Here is a 17,336-nt window from a genome sequence, read left to right as displayed (position 1 = left end):
TTTATATGAAATCCCCCCCCCCAAAAAAAAATTTAAAAATCTAAATTTTTATAAATTTTTGGCCAATTTGTTTTCTGCTACCTATGTTTGGTAAAAAAAATCACAATAAGCGTATTTTGATTGGTTTGCGCAAAAGTTATTGCGTTTATCATTTTATTGCGTTTGTCATTTTTGGTGTTTTTTTTTTTTAATGAGTAATGGTGGCGATCTGCGATTTTTTTTTTTTTTTTTTTTTTTTTTTTGCGGGACTGCGACATTGCGGCGGACAGATCGGACCCTTGGCTGACATTTTTGACACTTTTGGGGGGTACCAGTGACATTACTGCAGTATTCAGTGCTATATATATATGCACTGTTACTGTAAAAATTACACTGGCAGGGAAGGGGTTAATTTTATTGGAGAGGGAGGGGTTAATGTATGCCTTCTGCTTACTAACGTGTGTGGGGGGAGGTGACTGAGTGAGTCAGGGACAGATCGCATGTTCAGCTATGCTGAACACTGCAATCTGTCACTCCCTGTCACTTAGGATATCCGCCCGCTCTGTTTACACAGGCGGGCGGATCTCCAAACTAGATTCCTCGACGATCGGGGAAGAGCAGCAGCGATCGCCGCCGCTCCTCCCCTGGCCCGACTCCCGCTGTGACTGAAAACAGCGGGAGCACGCCTCCGGCGGCGCGCGAGCCCCGCCTACAGGGGGAGGAGTCCAGCGACGTAGTACTACGTCGCTGGAATATAACAAACCACTTTGCCGCAGTACGGTCAACGTGACCGGTCGGCAAGCGGTTAAAGCTTTCTGGGGAAAAATGTCACCCCTCATCTTTTGTTTTCTGTAAACATAAAAGGTAAAAAGAAAACCTCCTTACCAGCAAGGAGACTCTACTCATGACCAAAAGGGAGCTGAAGTAACGAAGGTATGGCCCTTTACAAAATCAAAATGTAGTTGTTAGCATCCGAGTTTTCAAAAGTTCCCAGGGTGCTTGAGAAGCTGAGAAAAATGAAGAAGCCTCCTAGTGCATCCTTTCTCAACCTTTTCAACACAGAGGAACCCTTGATATAAATTTCTGGTCTTGGGGAACCCCTGCTAAAAATGTAAAATCTACAATTCATCATGACACATTAGTGTTACAGTCAGTGGGAAGAATGATCCTTACACTTGTGGTCATTGGGAAGAATGATCCTTACACTTGTAGACATTGGGAAGAATTACCCCCTTACAGATAGCTAAAAGGAACAATGGTGTCATTGGAAACATTTCTGAGAGGCAGAAATTGCCCATTGCTCAAGGAAACCCCTAGCAACCTCAGGAGGAACCCTAGGGTTCAACAGAACCCTGGTTGGGAAACCCTGCTCTAGTGCTTTAAATGCAAAAATGTTCATATTTTAGGGACTTTAACACTAATCTTGACCACAAAATTGGTAATATATGGATATTAGCAAGTTAAAACATAAAGAGATTGAAACGTTTTAAGCTATTTCTCCCATCTCTTGCTGCATATCGTGTAATTTATTTATGTTCTTTTTTGTTTTTATAATGTTTTATTGAAATGTTAACAAATACGTGCAACCAGTATAAATAGTGAAGTAAAGATCAAAGTGACTCCTGATGACGTCAGATGTTTGCTGACGAAATGCGTAGAGTCTAGGAACGCTGCTATGTCATTTTCAGTTGGTGGAACGCGGAAGTGCTTTCCGGTTCCTATTTGATCGTTTGTTATTCCACTTCGCTGATTTTAGAATATTGAAATGTAAGTTATCTATTTTCTTAATAAATGAAGTTACAAGCATACTACACTATCTAGCCTCCTTCTCTTCCTCTTCACATATCCCTAAGTTCTATGAAGGTATTGAGTGGACTGCTGTGACCCGTTATACTGGACACATACAAGGGGCATCCACTATCTGGTACTGAGGGGATCGCTGTGATGATTAACATCTACTGTAATCATCCCAGAGGCATCTGGTAAGGGGGCTGTGCATGTGGTGTTGGTGGAGGAGCGCACAAACCCACAATTGGCAGAGGATGCCGTGACCACTACATAGGTGATCATGCTGTAATGCAAGTACATACTTCTCATACTGGATCGATAATCATGTCATGAACTTGTATGACCTCTTGCCACGCGGCTACCTATATACTACAGGTCTCCATTACATTTATTTATATCTTGATGAGTGCCCCCTCTGGGGCTTTTCATTGGACCGGCTTGGGTCATTGTGGTGTCCACCGCTTCACAGTACTACGGCTTTCTTTTCCTTACATTTTTTCAAGTACTCCTACCCACAAAATACAGTGGGTACGGAAAGTATTCAGACCCCCTTAAATTTTTCACTCTTTGTTATATTGCAGCCATTTGCTAAAATCATTTAAGTTCATTCTTCTTCCTCATGAATGTACACATAACACCCCATACTGACAGAAAAACACAGAATTGTTGACATTGTTGCAGATTTATTAAAAAAGAAAAACTGAAATATCACATGGTCCTAAGTATTCAGACCCTTTGCTGTGACACTCATATATTTAACTCAGGTGCTTTCCATTTCTTCTGATCATCCTTGAGATGGTTCTACACCTTCATTTGAGTCCAGCTGTGTTTGATTATACTGATTGGACTTGATTAGGAAAGCCACACACCTGTCTATATAAGACCTTCCAGATCACAATGCATGTCAGAGCAAATGAGAATCATGAGGTCAAAGGAACTGCCTGAAGAGCTCAGAGACAGAATTGTGGCAAGGCACAGATCTGGCCAAGGTTACAAAAAGATTTCTGCTGCACTTAAGGTTCCTAAGAGCACAGTGGCCTCCATAATCCTCAAATGGAAGACGTTTGGGACGACCAGAACCCTTCCTAGAGCTGGCCGTCCGGCCAAACTGAGCTATCGGGGGAGAAGAGCCTTGGTGAGAGAGGTAAAGAAGAACCCAAAGATCACTAAGGCTGAGCTACAGAGATGCAGTCAGGAGATGGGAGAAAGTTGTAGAAAGTCAACCATCACTGCAGCCCACCACCAGTCGGGGCTTTATGGCAGAGTGGCCCGACGGAAGCCTCTCCTCAGTGTAAGACACATGAAAGCCCGCATGGAGTTTGCTAAAAAAACACCTGAAGGACTCCAAGATGGTGAGAAATTAGATTCTCTGGTCTGATGAGACCAAAATAGAACTTTTTGGCCTTAATTCTAAGCGGTATGTGTGGAGAAAACCAGGCACTGCTAATCACCTGTCCAATACAGTCCCAACAGTGAAGCATGGTGGTGGCAGCATCATGCTGTGGGGGTGTTTTTCAGCTGCAGGGACAGGACGACTGGTTGCAATCGAGGGAAAGATGAATGCGGCCAAGTACAGGGATATCCTGGACAAAAACCTTCTCCAGAGTGCTCTGGACCTCAGACTGGGCCGAAGGTTTACCTTCCAACAAGACAATGACCCTAAGCACACAGCTAAAATAACGAAGGAGTGGCTTCACAACAACTCCGTGACTGTTCTTGAATGGCCCAGCCAGAGCCCTGACTTAAACCCAATTGAGCATCTCTGGAGAGACCTAAAAATGGCTGTCCACCAACGTTTACCATCCAACCTGACAGAACTGGAGAGGATCTGCAAGGAGGAATGGCAGAGGATCCCCAAATCCAAGTGTGAAAGACTTGTTGCATCTTTCCCCAAAAGACTCCTGGCTGTATTAGATCAAGAGGGGGCTTCTACTAAATACTGAGCAAAGGGTCTGAATACTTAGGACCATGTGATATTTCAGTTTTTCTTTTTTAATAAATCTGAAACAATTCTGTGTTTTTCTGTCAGTATGGGGTGCTATGTGTACATTCATGAGGAAGAAGAATGAACTTAAATGATTTTAGCAAATGGCTGCAATATAACAAAGAGTGAAAAATTTAAGGGGGTCTGAATACTTTCCGTACCCACTGTATGTGTATATTGGAAACCAGGCATCCTTTTTCCCACTGGTAAACTCTACCGGTTTTTAACACACAGCTCTCCTCGGTATATATGAAGACCCAAGTGGTGATACAACATGGTCTGAATCTTGTTTGACCCCTGAAGAAGGGTTTTTACCCAAAAACGGGTAGGGTCTCTTGTTTCTTCACCATATGTACCCCAGAATCTTCCATACCGTGTATGAGCTGTAATTGCATGCAACCTTTTCGAATACATTGTGATTGTCAATATTCTCCTTTTTTCTGTCATTTTTTATGTATACATAATAAAGTGTTTGATGTTTTTTACATACTAGTATTTTCTTTTTAAGTGTTCAGTCGCATTCATAGTCCCGCCAAACTTGGGGGTTCCCCCTTTTTTCCTACGAATAGGGATGATGGCCAATGACACTTAGGTACTAAGTGATGGGGAAACATATACAAACCCACGATTGAAGTAATGGCCTTGAGTTAAGGGGACCCACCATACTCACTTCTAGGAGTTGTCTGGCATTAAAATTTGTGGACACAATATATACTTTATTATTCACAATTTTTATCATATTGGATTTATCGGTTTTGAGCACGGTCTTTATCACCTTTGGACACATTTTCAAGCCACATTGCTTTTGGACGAGCCGCTCCGCACGATGATATAATTTCATCATTTCTTATTTGTATGTATATTTATATAATTTATATGTATTCATTGATTTAATATATATTTAATTATGTATTGATATAATTATTCATTCACATTCACCCTTTTATATTTCTCAAGTTTGATTTACTAAAATACACACTCACGCCTGTGGGCAATTGCATCGGTGTTCTATACACCATTTTTTACCAAAGAACAAAGTAAGACAGGTCAGCCATAAATGTGTAACAAAAAATGGGAATACGTTTAAGATTGGGGTGAAGTGCTGATAACAAGTACATCAAATGCAGTACACAAAAAGGGTTAACCTTAGCAGTAGGGATAAACAAAGGGCACCCAACAAAGGAGAGCCCCATTGCTCCACCCGACCCCACACCATTGTCAACACGGGTGCGCCAGGACAGAGGAGGGCCCACCAAGGCATCCCACAAGAAGAGCGCCCACAACTGTTTCCACACTTGTCTACCAGGCCTATGAAATGTAAACACAGCACTAATTTCTTCAAGTTAACTTGCACACCATGGGTGATAAGAAAAGCGGGAAAAAAGAAATGTAATTTAAAAAAAAAAAAAAAAAAAGGGAAGGAAGGGGAAATAACTAATTGGGGGAAATATGAAAAACAGAATGGATCACTCGAAACAAGTTAACGAGTAGCACGTGCATCTGTGGGGAGGACATGTAGTAGCTCGGGTGTTACATGAGTGCTGTACAGTGATGGTATTTTAATCTGTGGAAATCTCAGAGGAATAATACATCCAACCTGACCATGTGTCTTTAAACTTATCTTGCGGGTCTTTAACCTCGTCAACCCACCATTCAGCTTCCATGATTCGGTCAACCTCCCTTTTCCAGTCTCGCAGAGTAGGACATGTGGATTGTTTTCAAAATCTGGGAATTAATGATTTGGCTGAAATCAATAGATGAGGAGTTACACTTTTTTTAAAAAAAGTTTTAAGGAGGAGGGAACCCCATGGAAAAAAAAAAATGTAAAGGGGAGAACTCTATAGGTGTGACATTCATCTGTTTGATCCATGGGTTTTCATCATTTTAGGCCAATTTGTATTCTGACATATTGTTGGTAAAGAAAAATCCCAACAAGTGTATATTGATTGGTTTGCACAACAGTTATCACTTCTACAAACTATGGGATAGATTTAGGTCATTTTTTATTTCTTTTTTCTACTAGTCATGGCTAGTAGTCATGGCTAGTCTTTTTTTTAGCGGGACTGCGACATTGCGGTGGACAGATCGGACCTCTAACTGACATTTTTGACACTTTTTGGGGGATCAGTGACATTACTACAGTAATCACTGCTAAAAATATGCACTGTTACAGTACTAATGACACTGGCAGAGAAGGGGTTAACACCAGGGGTGCTCAAAGGGTTAAATGTGTGCCTAGGGGATGTTTTCTAACTGTGTGGGAGATGGGATCACTGGATGAACACAGAAACCTGTGTTTCTAAATAGGAGGAACACAGGATCCTGTGTTCATCACTGACAGAACAGCAGCAGACCGCCGTTCTGTCTCCATGGGGAGCGATCGCAGGTGCCTTGGCGGATATCGCTCCCTCCGGCGGTGCACACGTGCCCACACTAACTGCTACACAAAGCGATGTACGTGTACATTGTTTTGCGTAAATGAGCCAACTTGCCGCAGTAAAACTACGGCGGCTGGTCGGCAAGTGGGTAATGGAGCTAGGGAGGAGCATAATAGCCCGATGTATTTAATCTATCCCATACAGACAGGGAAGCCTGGGTCAACGGAGATGTCCAGTATGGGAGACCCCTAGAAGCAGCAGGGAGCATCCGCCAGGTTCCTGCCCGCCATTGTTTTCTCTAAGGGGACCCAAAGTTTAGTCGAGGAGTCATGATGCCAATTTAATATTTGCAGTAAGGACATGGGCCTATAATATAGAGCTATATCAGGAAGCCCGACCATCCAGTTTGTGTCTACGTAGAGTCTCATAAGCCAGCTTGGGGCGCCTATACCTCCAAACAAAGGCTATGAATGCCCTACGTATGCATCTAAAGAAAATCTGGGGAAGGGCAATGGGCACAGAATACAGAGTAGATTATTCTAGGCAGTATGGTAATTTTGAGGATATTCACCCTCTCGAACCATGTCAGGGGATAGCCCTTCGAACCATGTCAGGGGATAGCCCTGCAAGTCCCTTAATATGCCCATTAGCAGGGCACCATATTTGAGGTTGTATAATTGAGGTCCGGGGTAATACTGATCCCCAGAGAGGGCAAAGAGGCAGTGCGCCAGATAAACAGAAAGGAATGTTGCAGGGAGGCTGCCATGGCTCATCTGCATAAGCAGATAGCTTATGCCCCATGGAACCAATGCAAATCCCTGAGACGTCTGCGTTAGCCCTGACTGTGCGAATGAAAGGCTCCAGAACTAGGGTTAACCCCTGTTTTTACCCGTGAACTGTTAAGACAATTTGGTTTGTTGCAGGCTGGCTTCTAAGTTCAGCTGGGATTTTTTCTTTGTTGTTTGATATGCATCGGCCTTCCATGTGTTCCTTGCTGTTAAGGCCAGTTATAGGTTGGGGCATTTGCCGTTTGTTTGTACCGATAGAGTCCTGGCGAAGTCCTGGCCTTCCACGTAGAAACACTTGTTGGATATCCAATTGAAAAAAACATGGATATAAATATGGAGTTGGAATATAGCAGCCTCCTCTCTTCTGGGAAGGCTTTTCAGAAGAGCTCACAAAAGTTCTTTTGGCTAAATGGGCACAAATTCCCAGGGAGACACTCTAAAATCTTGTGGAAAGCCTTTCCGAAGTGTTGAGACTTATAGCCACAAAAAAGCAACCAACTCCATATTAATTTTCAGGGTTTTGGAATTGGATGTCAAAAAAGATTAGGTGTAATGGTCAGGTGCCTACAAATATACATTATGCCCCTTTCACACGGGGGGAATCAGCAGGGGATCTGTCCGCTGATCAGAGCAGAGCGGGTAGACGATAGGTCTGTGTCTGCTCCGTTTATGCAGAGTGGACACAGACAGAGCCTGCTCTACTCTATGGGTGGCTGGGTGTAAATTAACCTGCTGTCTGTTTACACCTTGACTGCCCTCCGATCTGCCTAGACAGAGGGGGACGGATCCCCTTCCATTATTTTTAGGGAACAAGATCGGATTGGAAGTAGGTGGGTGTAAACGGACACATCCAGTCAGGTCCGCCTGAAAAATTACCAGGTGGACCTGATTGGATCACCGACATGCAAGGGGCCTTACTCCCCTGCCACTGTGTCCACCTTAGAGGAGAAGTCTTGTGTAAACCTCAAGTCAATCTGCTGCCAAGCTTACACAATGCTAAGGATCCTCACCCATGTTCCACCTCAGTGTGTGTGGCTGAATATTGGCATCGTAGGAGAATGGGGAGAGAGTCGCATGCTCCGGAATGCTCTAAAGTACCCGGCATTTCTCTTCACATCCAGCCAAATGGAAAGGCACGAAAGCAAATGGAAGATAAATAAAAGCCAGCTAGACTGAAGACAGTTCAGTGGTTCGGCGGGTCCGGCCAAACTTGAAAAAAAAGTCCGGTTTCGTGATCCGGACTTAACCCAAACTTGACCCCGATCCCGAAACCCATTGAAGTCAATGGTGACCCGAACTTTTGAGCATTAAAATGGCTCTAAAAAAAACATGGAAAGGGCTAGAGGGCTGCAAATGGCAGCAAAAACTTAAGAGCATGGCAAGTGTGGATAGGGAAATAACTTAAAATAACATAAAAAACATACAAATAAAAAAGAATCATCTTGATCTAGGAGGACGAGGCCCATATGGAGAAGGAGGTTGAGGTGGCGGTGGATGTGGTGGTGTAGGTGGAAGCGGCGGTGGAGGAGGACGAGGTAGCCAACGCTGGTTTTTGTTTTTAATTTTTTTTCTTTTCAAAAATACAACAATGGCTGGGTAAGGCCGGTATACATGTCCATTCTGCACAAGGTACGGACAAGTCCTGTGGGATCCATGCCTGGTTCATTTCAATGAATGTGAGCTTGTCCACATTGTCTGTGGACAGGCGGCTGCGCTTGTCTGTGGTAACGCCCCCAGCCGTGCTTAATACACGTTCAGATAATACACTGGCTGCAGGGCAGGCCAGCACCTCCAAGGCGTAAAGGGCAAGCCCAGGCCATGTGCCCAATATGGAGACCCAGAAGTTGAAGAGGGCAGACCCATCATTCAGTACGTGTATAGTACCTAAGGAACGGTAAGGAACTGTATATGGTAAGGAATGGTGATGGGGGGGGGGGGGGCTTTTTTCTCCCTTCTGGGTTGAGTCTGGCCTTGGAAAAGGTATGTGTCCCTGGTTGTGGGCCAGGCTCTCCCAAAGCTGTCTAAGTTCTGAGGCCTTCTGGTAGGTAGGATGGAGCTGCACTGGTCTTGCCAGGGACTGGGATTCTGAAAAGCCTGTGATGTATGTGCCCCTGGAGTGGCAGTCCAGGGGTGCCATGATTCACGGTGGATGGCAACACTATGAGTATAGCACCAAGGACACTGCACTTCCTACACACGTTTTTCACACCTGCCTCTAGGGCCGGGTCTTTAGGTCAGGAGTCAGGACCAGAGGAATTTTTTATTCCTGGCCGAAGGGCCTGCCATAGTATTGATGTACACAGAGAGACAGCCGAGGAGTGGTTGAAAACAACAGTCTATGGTTTATTCTTATAATTTGCTGGAAACAAGTGCAAGCATCCAAACAGCATAAATCAAACAAACATAAAATAAACCCTGGCCACTTGGGGCGTCTACCTTCACAACACAGGAACCTACCTATGGTGTCTGTCCCAACCTACTGCTGGGCAGACACTGCTGGTCATACAGCAGAAGACCAATAATCTATTTGTTTTCTTTTCACACAGAAAAAGTCAACCCCACCTCACCTTCAGAAGTCTCTCAGCTCACTGCTCTCCTTAACGCACAAAGCCTCAGGAGGCAGCAATCAGTAGTCATCCTCTGGATAACTTATAGTGGCCTTAATTGCCTCATTCTGAATAGCTGAAGCTTTCCAACGTCCTTAAACCTTTCTGGCTACCTCCGCAGCCGACACCCTATAGTAATTGGTGAATTGTCTAAACAAGGCAGAAATGTATCTCCCGTCTGTGACAACACCCACAGATTTACCTGACTTCCTGTCACAGTATATATATGTACAATATGGGTCTGCGTAAAGTATGACAGTACACTAACGTGATAAGGTATCACGAATGCCGTCTTCCTCACTACTGATGCCAAAAGCTTTAGCAATATCTTAAAAATATATCTGTGTCTGCTTCGTTTGTTGTAACCTTTCTCATGGAAGGACACCATAGTACCGTAGTCAGAGAATATGTGGCAATATCTACTGGTTTGGTTGCCATGTCAGAGAACACTGGGAGCAGGCAGGTAGGTGTATTTTATTGGAGAAGATCCATTGCATGTCTCTTCTGCAGAAAAGAGTCACAGTTTTTGTGACTGCAGAACTTTGATTCCGCTTTAAGAAAACAGACTACAAATTATTATTGCAGACCTTGACAAAAAAACATGTCATGTATCAACTAAGAAAAAAATCGTTGGATCTGCAGTAATTCTTATAATGATTATATTTCAGATATAAACTCACATTACATTGCTAAAGTAACTCTATCCTTAATGCAAAAGCTGGCCATTTTGTTGTAGCCTATGACCAGGGGAAGAGGGGGCCATTTTGTTGTAGCCTATGATTGAAAAAAGAGGTGGCCATTTTTTTGTAGCTAATGGCTGGAGGAAAGGAGGGGTGTCACCATTGTGGGAGTGTGTGAGTCTGCTCAACAAGGAGGAGGTAATAATGTCTTCTTATTGGGAGAAGAGGAAGAGAGAAGGGGATCTCAGCACTCTGTGTGGGCTGGATGGGGGGATCATGTCACCTCAACACATCCTCATCTTCCTGAATGTGTAGAACATTAGATCGTGATGGCCCTGGGACCATATCATCCAGAAAGCTGAAACCAAATTATAAAATACATACCGTATTTTCCGGCGTATAAGACGACTGGGCGTATAAGACGACCCCCAACTTTTCCAGGTAAAATATAGAGTTTGGGATATACTACCCCTCTTCCAACGCACACCAAATAAAAATTAAAAAAACATCACATTTGATTTCAATGTGGCCAATATTTGATTTCAAACTATGACCCAATAGTAAGAGGATAATATAATTGGCAAGTTTTAACTCAGGAAACAAAATAAAAAATGGCCCCTGATCTCAGTGACAGTGTTTTTAAATTTTTGAATGCATGTTTGTCATAGACGATACTGTGTCACTTGAATTTTCAGTTTTCATAACCAATTCAGCATCCTGTCTGTAACGCAAAGATATTTTTGCTTTCTGTACACAACCAGCCCTTCCACGTTTATATAGTGTGATCCAGCACCTAGATGCTATCTATGATTAAAAATACCACATGCCCGGGGTATGGAAAAAAGAGATAAAGAGAGAGAGAGCGGCGATGTGACCAGAAAAACATGCCTCTTTCACCTGTCTGGCCCATCATTGTATCCTGTTACCGTACCTTCTTCTCTACCTCTCAGATCTCGCACATGCGCGCCTGCACCGCTTTACTGCAGTCCTCGGGAGCGAGATGCAGAGAAGGAGGTACGGTAATAGGATACAAGGGTGGGCCAGACAGGTGAAAGAGGCATACCATAGTTTCTGAGACAGGGAGGGCTGGGAAGCAGGGAGAGCTAATCCGAACAGGCATACCGTGGCCCTTTTTGAGTCCCACCCCCCCCCCCCCCCACTGCACAGTTCAGTCGTCTTACCACACTAGCTTAAATGTATCATATGGCATGTATGATTTTTGAAATAGAGTCTGCGATGAGTTGGGAATTTTTGATGAATTGGATAGCTCACCAGTGGAACAAATGGTCGCTTAGGGCTAGCCACTTGAAATTGTAATTGTAATTGTGATCTGCAATAGTTTTGGGCAATCAGTTGTGTAGTCACGCCCACTTGGGCGATATCTCCTCCCACATCCCCAAGGGCCATGTGGAGGCCTGGTCTTCCATATTATATTTAAACTACGGACTTGACCATGGCCTCCAGGCTCTGAGGAAGAGGCACAGCCTCGAAACGCGTCAGCCCTCTGCTTCCAGTAAAGACGTTGATCCTCTGGCATGAGGCAGTTTTATGGAATTGATGTGCCTGAATTTCACGATTGTTTGTGAGTAGCTGATTTTAATTTTTCATTTAATAAACTCGCTGAGGATAATGCGCTAGGCTGGTGCGCCCTTTTCTTTGCTTTGTATTTTCAGGCTCCAAAGTTTCAGCATCCGCCCTATAAGACGATACCCAGCGTATAAAACAACCCCCGACTTTTGAGAAGATTTTCCTGCGTTAAAAAGTCGTCTTATACGCTGGAAAATACGGTATATCGATGAGGGATAAAATGAATCATGGTTCATTGGGTTAGGCAGTAGAAGGAAAGTCCAACAGTAGAAAAACCTCTATTGATTTACATAGTGTCCAGTTCACAAGAGTACTTGGTATCCTAAGTCCCTCTGTGCTCAGGAGTATGGCCCTGTTTGTGTTGCACCATGGAATGCATACCTTAAATTATATATTCTCCATATAGGGGCTTCACCTCCTGGCCAAACCTCCTCTTTCACCTTTGACACTCCAGTTGACTCTAAACCAGGGGTCTTCAAATTATGGCCCTCCAGTTGTTCAGGAACTACAATTCCCATCATACCTAGTCATGTCTGTGAATGTCCGATTTTTACAATGCCTCATGGGATGTGTAGTTCCGCAACATCTGGAGGGCCATAGTTTGAAGATCCCTGCTCTAAACGTTAGAAAGAGAAAGACCTGTTAATGGAGATGTCAGTCTGATGACCAAAGCCTGTATAAATCTAAAAACATGGTAGACTTTTAATGGATTAGCAACAACATTTCAGCACTGGACCAGTTAAAGTTTGACGCCAACAGTGAGTTTTGTCCCAATGTAGTTGTAGGAGAAGTTATTAGTAACTTTTTATTAAGGAAACTAAACTTTTAGTAAACCATTTTTACAGATTACTGATGTTTGCTCCACCATGTCCTGATCTCTGGTTGGGTTGCTCAAATTTTACTAAAACCACCTGTGTTGTAAAGAGAAAAGCTGCTCCATCTGCAACCTTTTAGAGCTGGATGAGCCTTGGAGGGTATCTCATATCAAATATGAAGCTCCTCTTCAGGGGGTGCCTGAAATGCAGCTTGTAGATCAGTGGTGAATCCTGCGGTTGTTAATTAGCCAATCATACAACCAACATACAGGACCCCTCCATATGCTCCTGTTGGCAGATTTAAACAGTTTCTTCCATTATAGAAATCCATATGGCAGCAAGTTCAAAATATATATATATATATATATATATATATATATATATATATATATATAGTTGGGGTCAACATTGTAAATATTTGCCAGCACACCACGGAGGTTAGCAGCGATACCTTACGTGTGGCGCTCTTTACATCTGGAGAAACCGGAAGTGACACCAATGCTTAGGGCTTCCAGTCTCCTTGACCAGTGGTCTCCAAACTTTGGCCCGCAGGCCGGATGCCACCCTTTGCCCACCTTTATGTGGCTCTTGGGGGTTTCTCTCCCAGATATAAAGCACTATTCCTCCCACTGAAATAAAGGTTAAAACTTTATTTCTTTCACTGACAATAATGATGGGGCACTATTTCTACCATTGACACCAACGATGGGGGACTATTCCTCCCACTGACACCAATGATGGGAGACTATTCCTTCCACTGACACCAACGATGGGGGACTATTCCTTCCACTGACACCAACGATGGGGGACTATTCCTTCCACTGATACCAACGATGGGGGACTATTCCTTTCACTGATACCAATGATGGGACACTATTCCTCCCACTGACACCAATAATGGGACACTATTCCTCCCACTGACACCAATGATGGGACACTATTCCTCCCACTGACACCAATGATGGGACACTATTCCTTCCACTGATACCAACGATGGGGGACTATTCCTTTCACTGATACCAAGGATGGGGGACTATTCCTTTCACTGACACCAATAATGGGACACTATTCCTCCCACTGACACCAATGATGGGACACTATTCCTCCCACTGACACCAATGATGGGACACTATTCCTTCCACTGATACCAACGATGGGGGACTATTCCTTTCACTGATACCAAGGATGGGGGACTATTCCTTTCACTGACACCAACGATGGGGCACTATACCTTCCACTGACACCAACAATGGGGCACTATACCTTCCACTGACACCAATGATGGGGGACTATTCCTTCCACTGATACCAACGATGGGGGACTATTCCTTTCACTGATACCAATGATGGGACACTATTCCTCCAACTGACACCAATGATGGGACACTATTCCTCCCACTGACACCAATGATGGGACACTATTCCTTCCACTGACACCAATGATGGGACACTATTCCTCCCACTGATACCAATGATGGGACACTATTCCTCCCACTGACACCAATGATAGGACACTATTCCTCCCACTGACACCAATGATAGGACACTATTCCTCCCACTGACACCAATGATGGGACACTTTTCCCCCACTGACACAAATGATGGGGGACTATTCCTTACAATGAAACCAATGATGGGACACTATTCCTTCCACTGACACCAATGATGAGACACTATTCCTCCCACTGATGAGACACTATTCTTCCCACTAATATCAGGGATGGGGGATTATTCCTCTCACTGACACCAATGATGGGGCGCTATTTCTCCCCCTAATACCAAAGATGCATTGCTTACTCCTACTGATGCCAGAACCATTTCTACTCCTACTGGCAGCCCCCCTAAAGGACAGTAAACTGGCCCCTTGTTTACAAAGTTTGGAGACCCCTGTTCATATTTCATGTCTATGATTTACAACCACTTTAATGTCAAGATTGGCGGGACCTGAGTCAGTCAGTGATGTCACAGGTGGCCAACAGGACTCCACAGGCACACCATTCCTGTAGTTTTGTAGTTCCAGTGCAAGAGACAGCTTAGGATGATGACAATGCTACATCGGCATTTGCAGCCAGTGCTTAGCGTAGTCAATAGAACATAAGAAAAGCAGTGAAGATACTGGCAGGATAACCAGAAATTTATTCTAATTTTCAAACACATTGTAATAAATAAAATACAGAGAATATCCAGTAATGTGTTTTATGTGTTTTACATATTTCCTTTTTGGGGTCAGGACAAAACAAATACTTTTTAAAAATGTTCTTTTTCTTTTTAGTCAGTATGAAATATTGTGTACTAATATTTTATATTTTCATATCCTGTGAGCAGGTGGCACTCCTGTTTTTTTTTTTTTTTTTTTTTTTTAGAGGTCTTCCAAGGCGTGTATAGAGCTCAATAGCTGAAGCTGAAATTTCTCCCTCTTGTCTATTTCTAAAACAACCATCACAAGAACTTAATCAGTTTTCATTTTTCTTTAAAAATATTGCATTTTCATTCTTCTTTTTTCTACATGATACAGTTTAAACCAGTAAAGAAAACACAAGGGAAATTCATACTACATTCAGGTGAATAAAAAAGACTTGAATGGCATTTGTTTTTAATTGCTTTTTTTAAAAAAGGACTAAATTTAGTGTCTGGTGTTCCTACTCCAGGCCACATTCTGATTCCGGTTCTCTGTGGGAACGGACATGTGAAATAAGGGACAGTTTTTTTGAAAACCGTTTCCCACATTCAGAACATGAAAACGGTTGAATACCAGTGTGGACCTGATGATGTTTAACCAAACCGGACTTGTTGGTAAAGCCCCTTCCGCATTCGGAGCAAGAGTAGGGGCGATCGCCTGTGTGGATTTTTTGATGAGTGGCAAGGTTGGATCTTCCCGTAAAAGATTTCCCGCACTCTGAACACGAATAGGGCTTCTCGCCGGTGTGGATTCTCTGGTGCGTGATGAGAAGAGCCCTGGAGGAAAAGCTTTTCCCACACTCTGAACAGGAATAAGGCCTTTCTCCCGTGTGGGACCTCTGGTGTAAAATAAGATGTCCAATCTGTGTAAAACATTTCCCGCACTCGGAGCAGGAAAATGGCTTCTCCTCCCTGTGAATCCGTTCATGGGCATCAAGAACTGACTTCTGCCTGAAACATTTCCCGCACTCTGAACAGGAAAAGGGACGCTCGCCCGTGTGAACTCTTTCGTGAATGATGAGATATCGTCTCTGAGAGAAACATTTTCCACATTCTGAGCATGAATACGACTCCTCTCCCGTGTGAAATTTCTCGTGGGTGATGAGAGAAGATTTTTGGGCAAAACATTTTCCACACTCTGAGCAGGAATAGGGCTTCTCTCCTGAATGAGTCCTCTGATGCCTGGCAAGGGCCGATTTCTGTATGAAACCTTTTCCACATTCTGAGCAAGAAAATGGTCGATCGCTGCTGTGACTCTTTTGATGTCTCCGAAGGATAAATTTATGAGCGAAGCACTTTCCGCAATCAGGACATGGATATGGCTTCTCCACGTTGTGACTCCTCTGGTGTGAGATTAGTTCTGCTTTTTGGGTAAAACGTTTCCCACACTCAGAACATGGATATATGTCATCCCAGCTACCAGGGGGGTTAATAGGAAACCGCATGCCATGTGCAGAGGGATCTGGAGATAGACCGGAACAGTTAAGGGCCGAATGGAGATTTAGGATAACGGTGTTTTCTCCTAAAGAAGTAAGGTGGTACCTCCTATAACGTCCATCTGGGGAGAAAAAAATTGTTTATACTTAATTTTGGTAAAATTTTGTAAAGAGAAAGCTAAAGAACAGAAAGAGATCAACAGCTGGTCAAATGGACCGTCAATGAGTTCTAAATCATCTCAAACTGAAGCCATCTACAAGTCCAAAGCCCTTCAACATGGTCTTAAAGTGGAATTAAAACCTAACACTAACTAGTCTTAAAAATGTTCCTTCCCCCTTCCTCCTACCTATCCTGCCTACCCTGTGTAAAAAAAGATTTGTATTCTTACCTTTTTTTAAGTCTGCTTCAGTCCAGTCACATGATCCTGCAGCCTCAGCCACCCTGTGTCAGTGACCGGCTGCTGCAGGGGAGAGGAGGGAGCTCTGACAACGGCTGGGCCATGGAAGCCTATGTGTCACAGTTAGGTTTCAGGCTCAGGGGATCAGTAGCTATAGCAGTAGACAGGCTCCCACCGACTAGCAGGCTAAGTATACGAGCAGGTCACCCTGGCGGATGACGTGGACTCACCCAAGGGACGGGGGATAAGTACTAACCACTATTCACCAGAGCTCTTGATGATGGAGATGGGTTTTGCTGCATGTTAGTAGCAGGTCACAGTCCTTAGGAGTGTAGGGAGCAAGATATTGGCTGGAGAGAGCACAATAATCTGGCAAGCAGGAATTGCAAAGGCATGGTTTAAAGAGGAAGTTCATGGGATAAGCAAAGGCTTTAAGGTTGCAGAGAAACAAGACACAAAGGCAAGGTTGTCTAAGAAATCAGGCAGGGAGCTGTGCAGTATTTCAGGTGGCACAGCAAGAAGAGATACTGTTAGACACAGTAGAGGTTGCAGGATCAGATCTGGGTCCTGACACTATGGGAAACATCATGGCTCCTGGAATTCTCAGACATTGTCTAGCGCTCCATAACACAGTGACTGGACTGTACTGAATAGGCTAAATATACAGTTCTTTATTACACAGGGTAGGCATGATAGGTAGGAGGAGAGAAGAGTTAATTG

The 17,336-nt window shown here is 43.7% G+C and overlaps 2 protein-coding genes across 2 annotated transcripts in view; both read right to left on the bottom strand.

The window, feature by feature from the left end:
- Positions 1 to 17,336, bottom strand: part of LOC309564361 (uncharacterized protein) — a 1,000,117-nt gene that overhangs the window by 728,629 nt on the left and 254,152 nt on the right. The window lies entirely within an intron of this gene.
- LOC309563364 (uncharacterized protein) overlaps positions 1 to 17,336 on the bottom strand; it is a gene marked incomplete at its 3' end in the record, with an annotated part of 162,479 nt that overhangs the window by 133,406 nt on the left and 11,737 nt on the right. Inside the window, exon 6 of the mRNA XM_082267758.1 lies at positions 15,248 to 16,340. Coding sequence (XP_082123884.1) covers positions 15,248 to 16,227 — 980 coding nt within the window. The 5' untranslated portion in view covers positions 16,228 to 16,340. The remainder of the gene's footprint in view (positions 1 to 15,247; positions 16,341 to 17,336) is intronic.

This window comes from Pelophylax lessonae, assembly GCF_965119305.1.
Source record: "Pelophylax lessonae genome assembly, chromosome: 9".
Lineage (NCBI taxonomy): Eukaryota > Metazoa > Chordata > Amphibia > Anura > Ranidae > Pelophylax > Pelophylax lessonae.
This window is presented reverse-complemented; position numbering and strand designations above follow the sequence as displayed.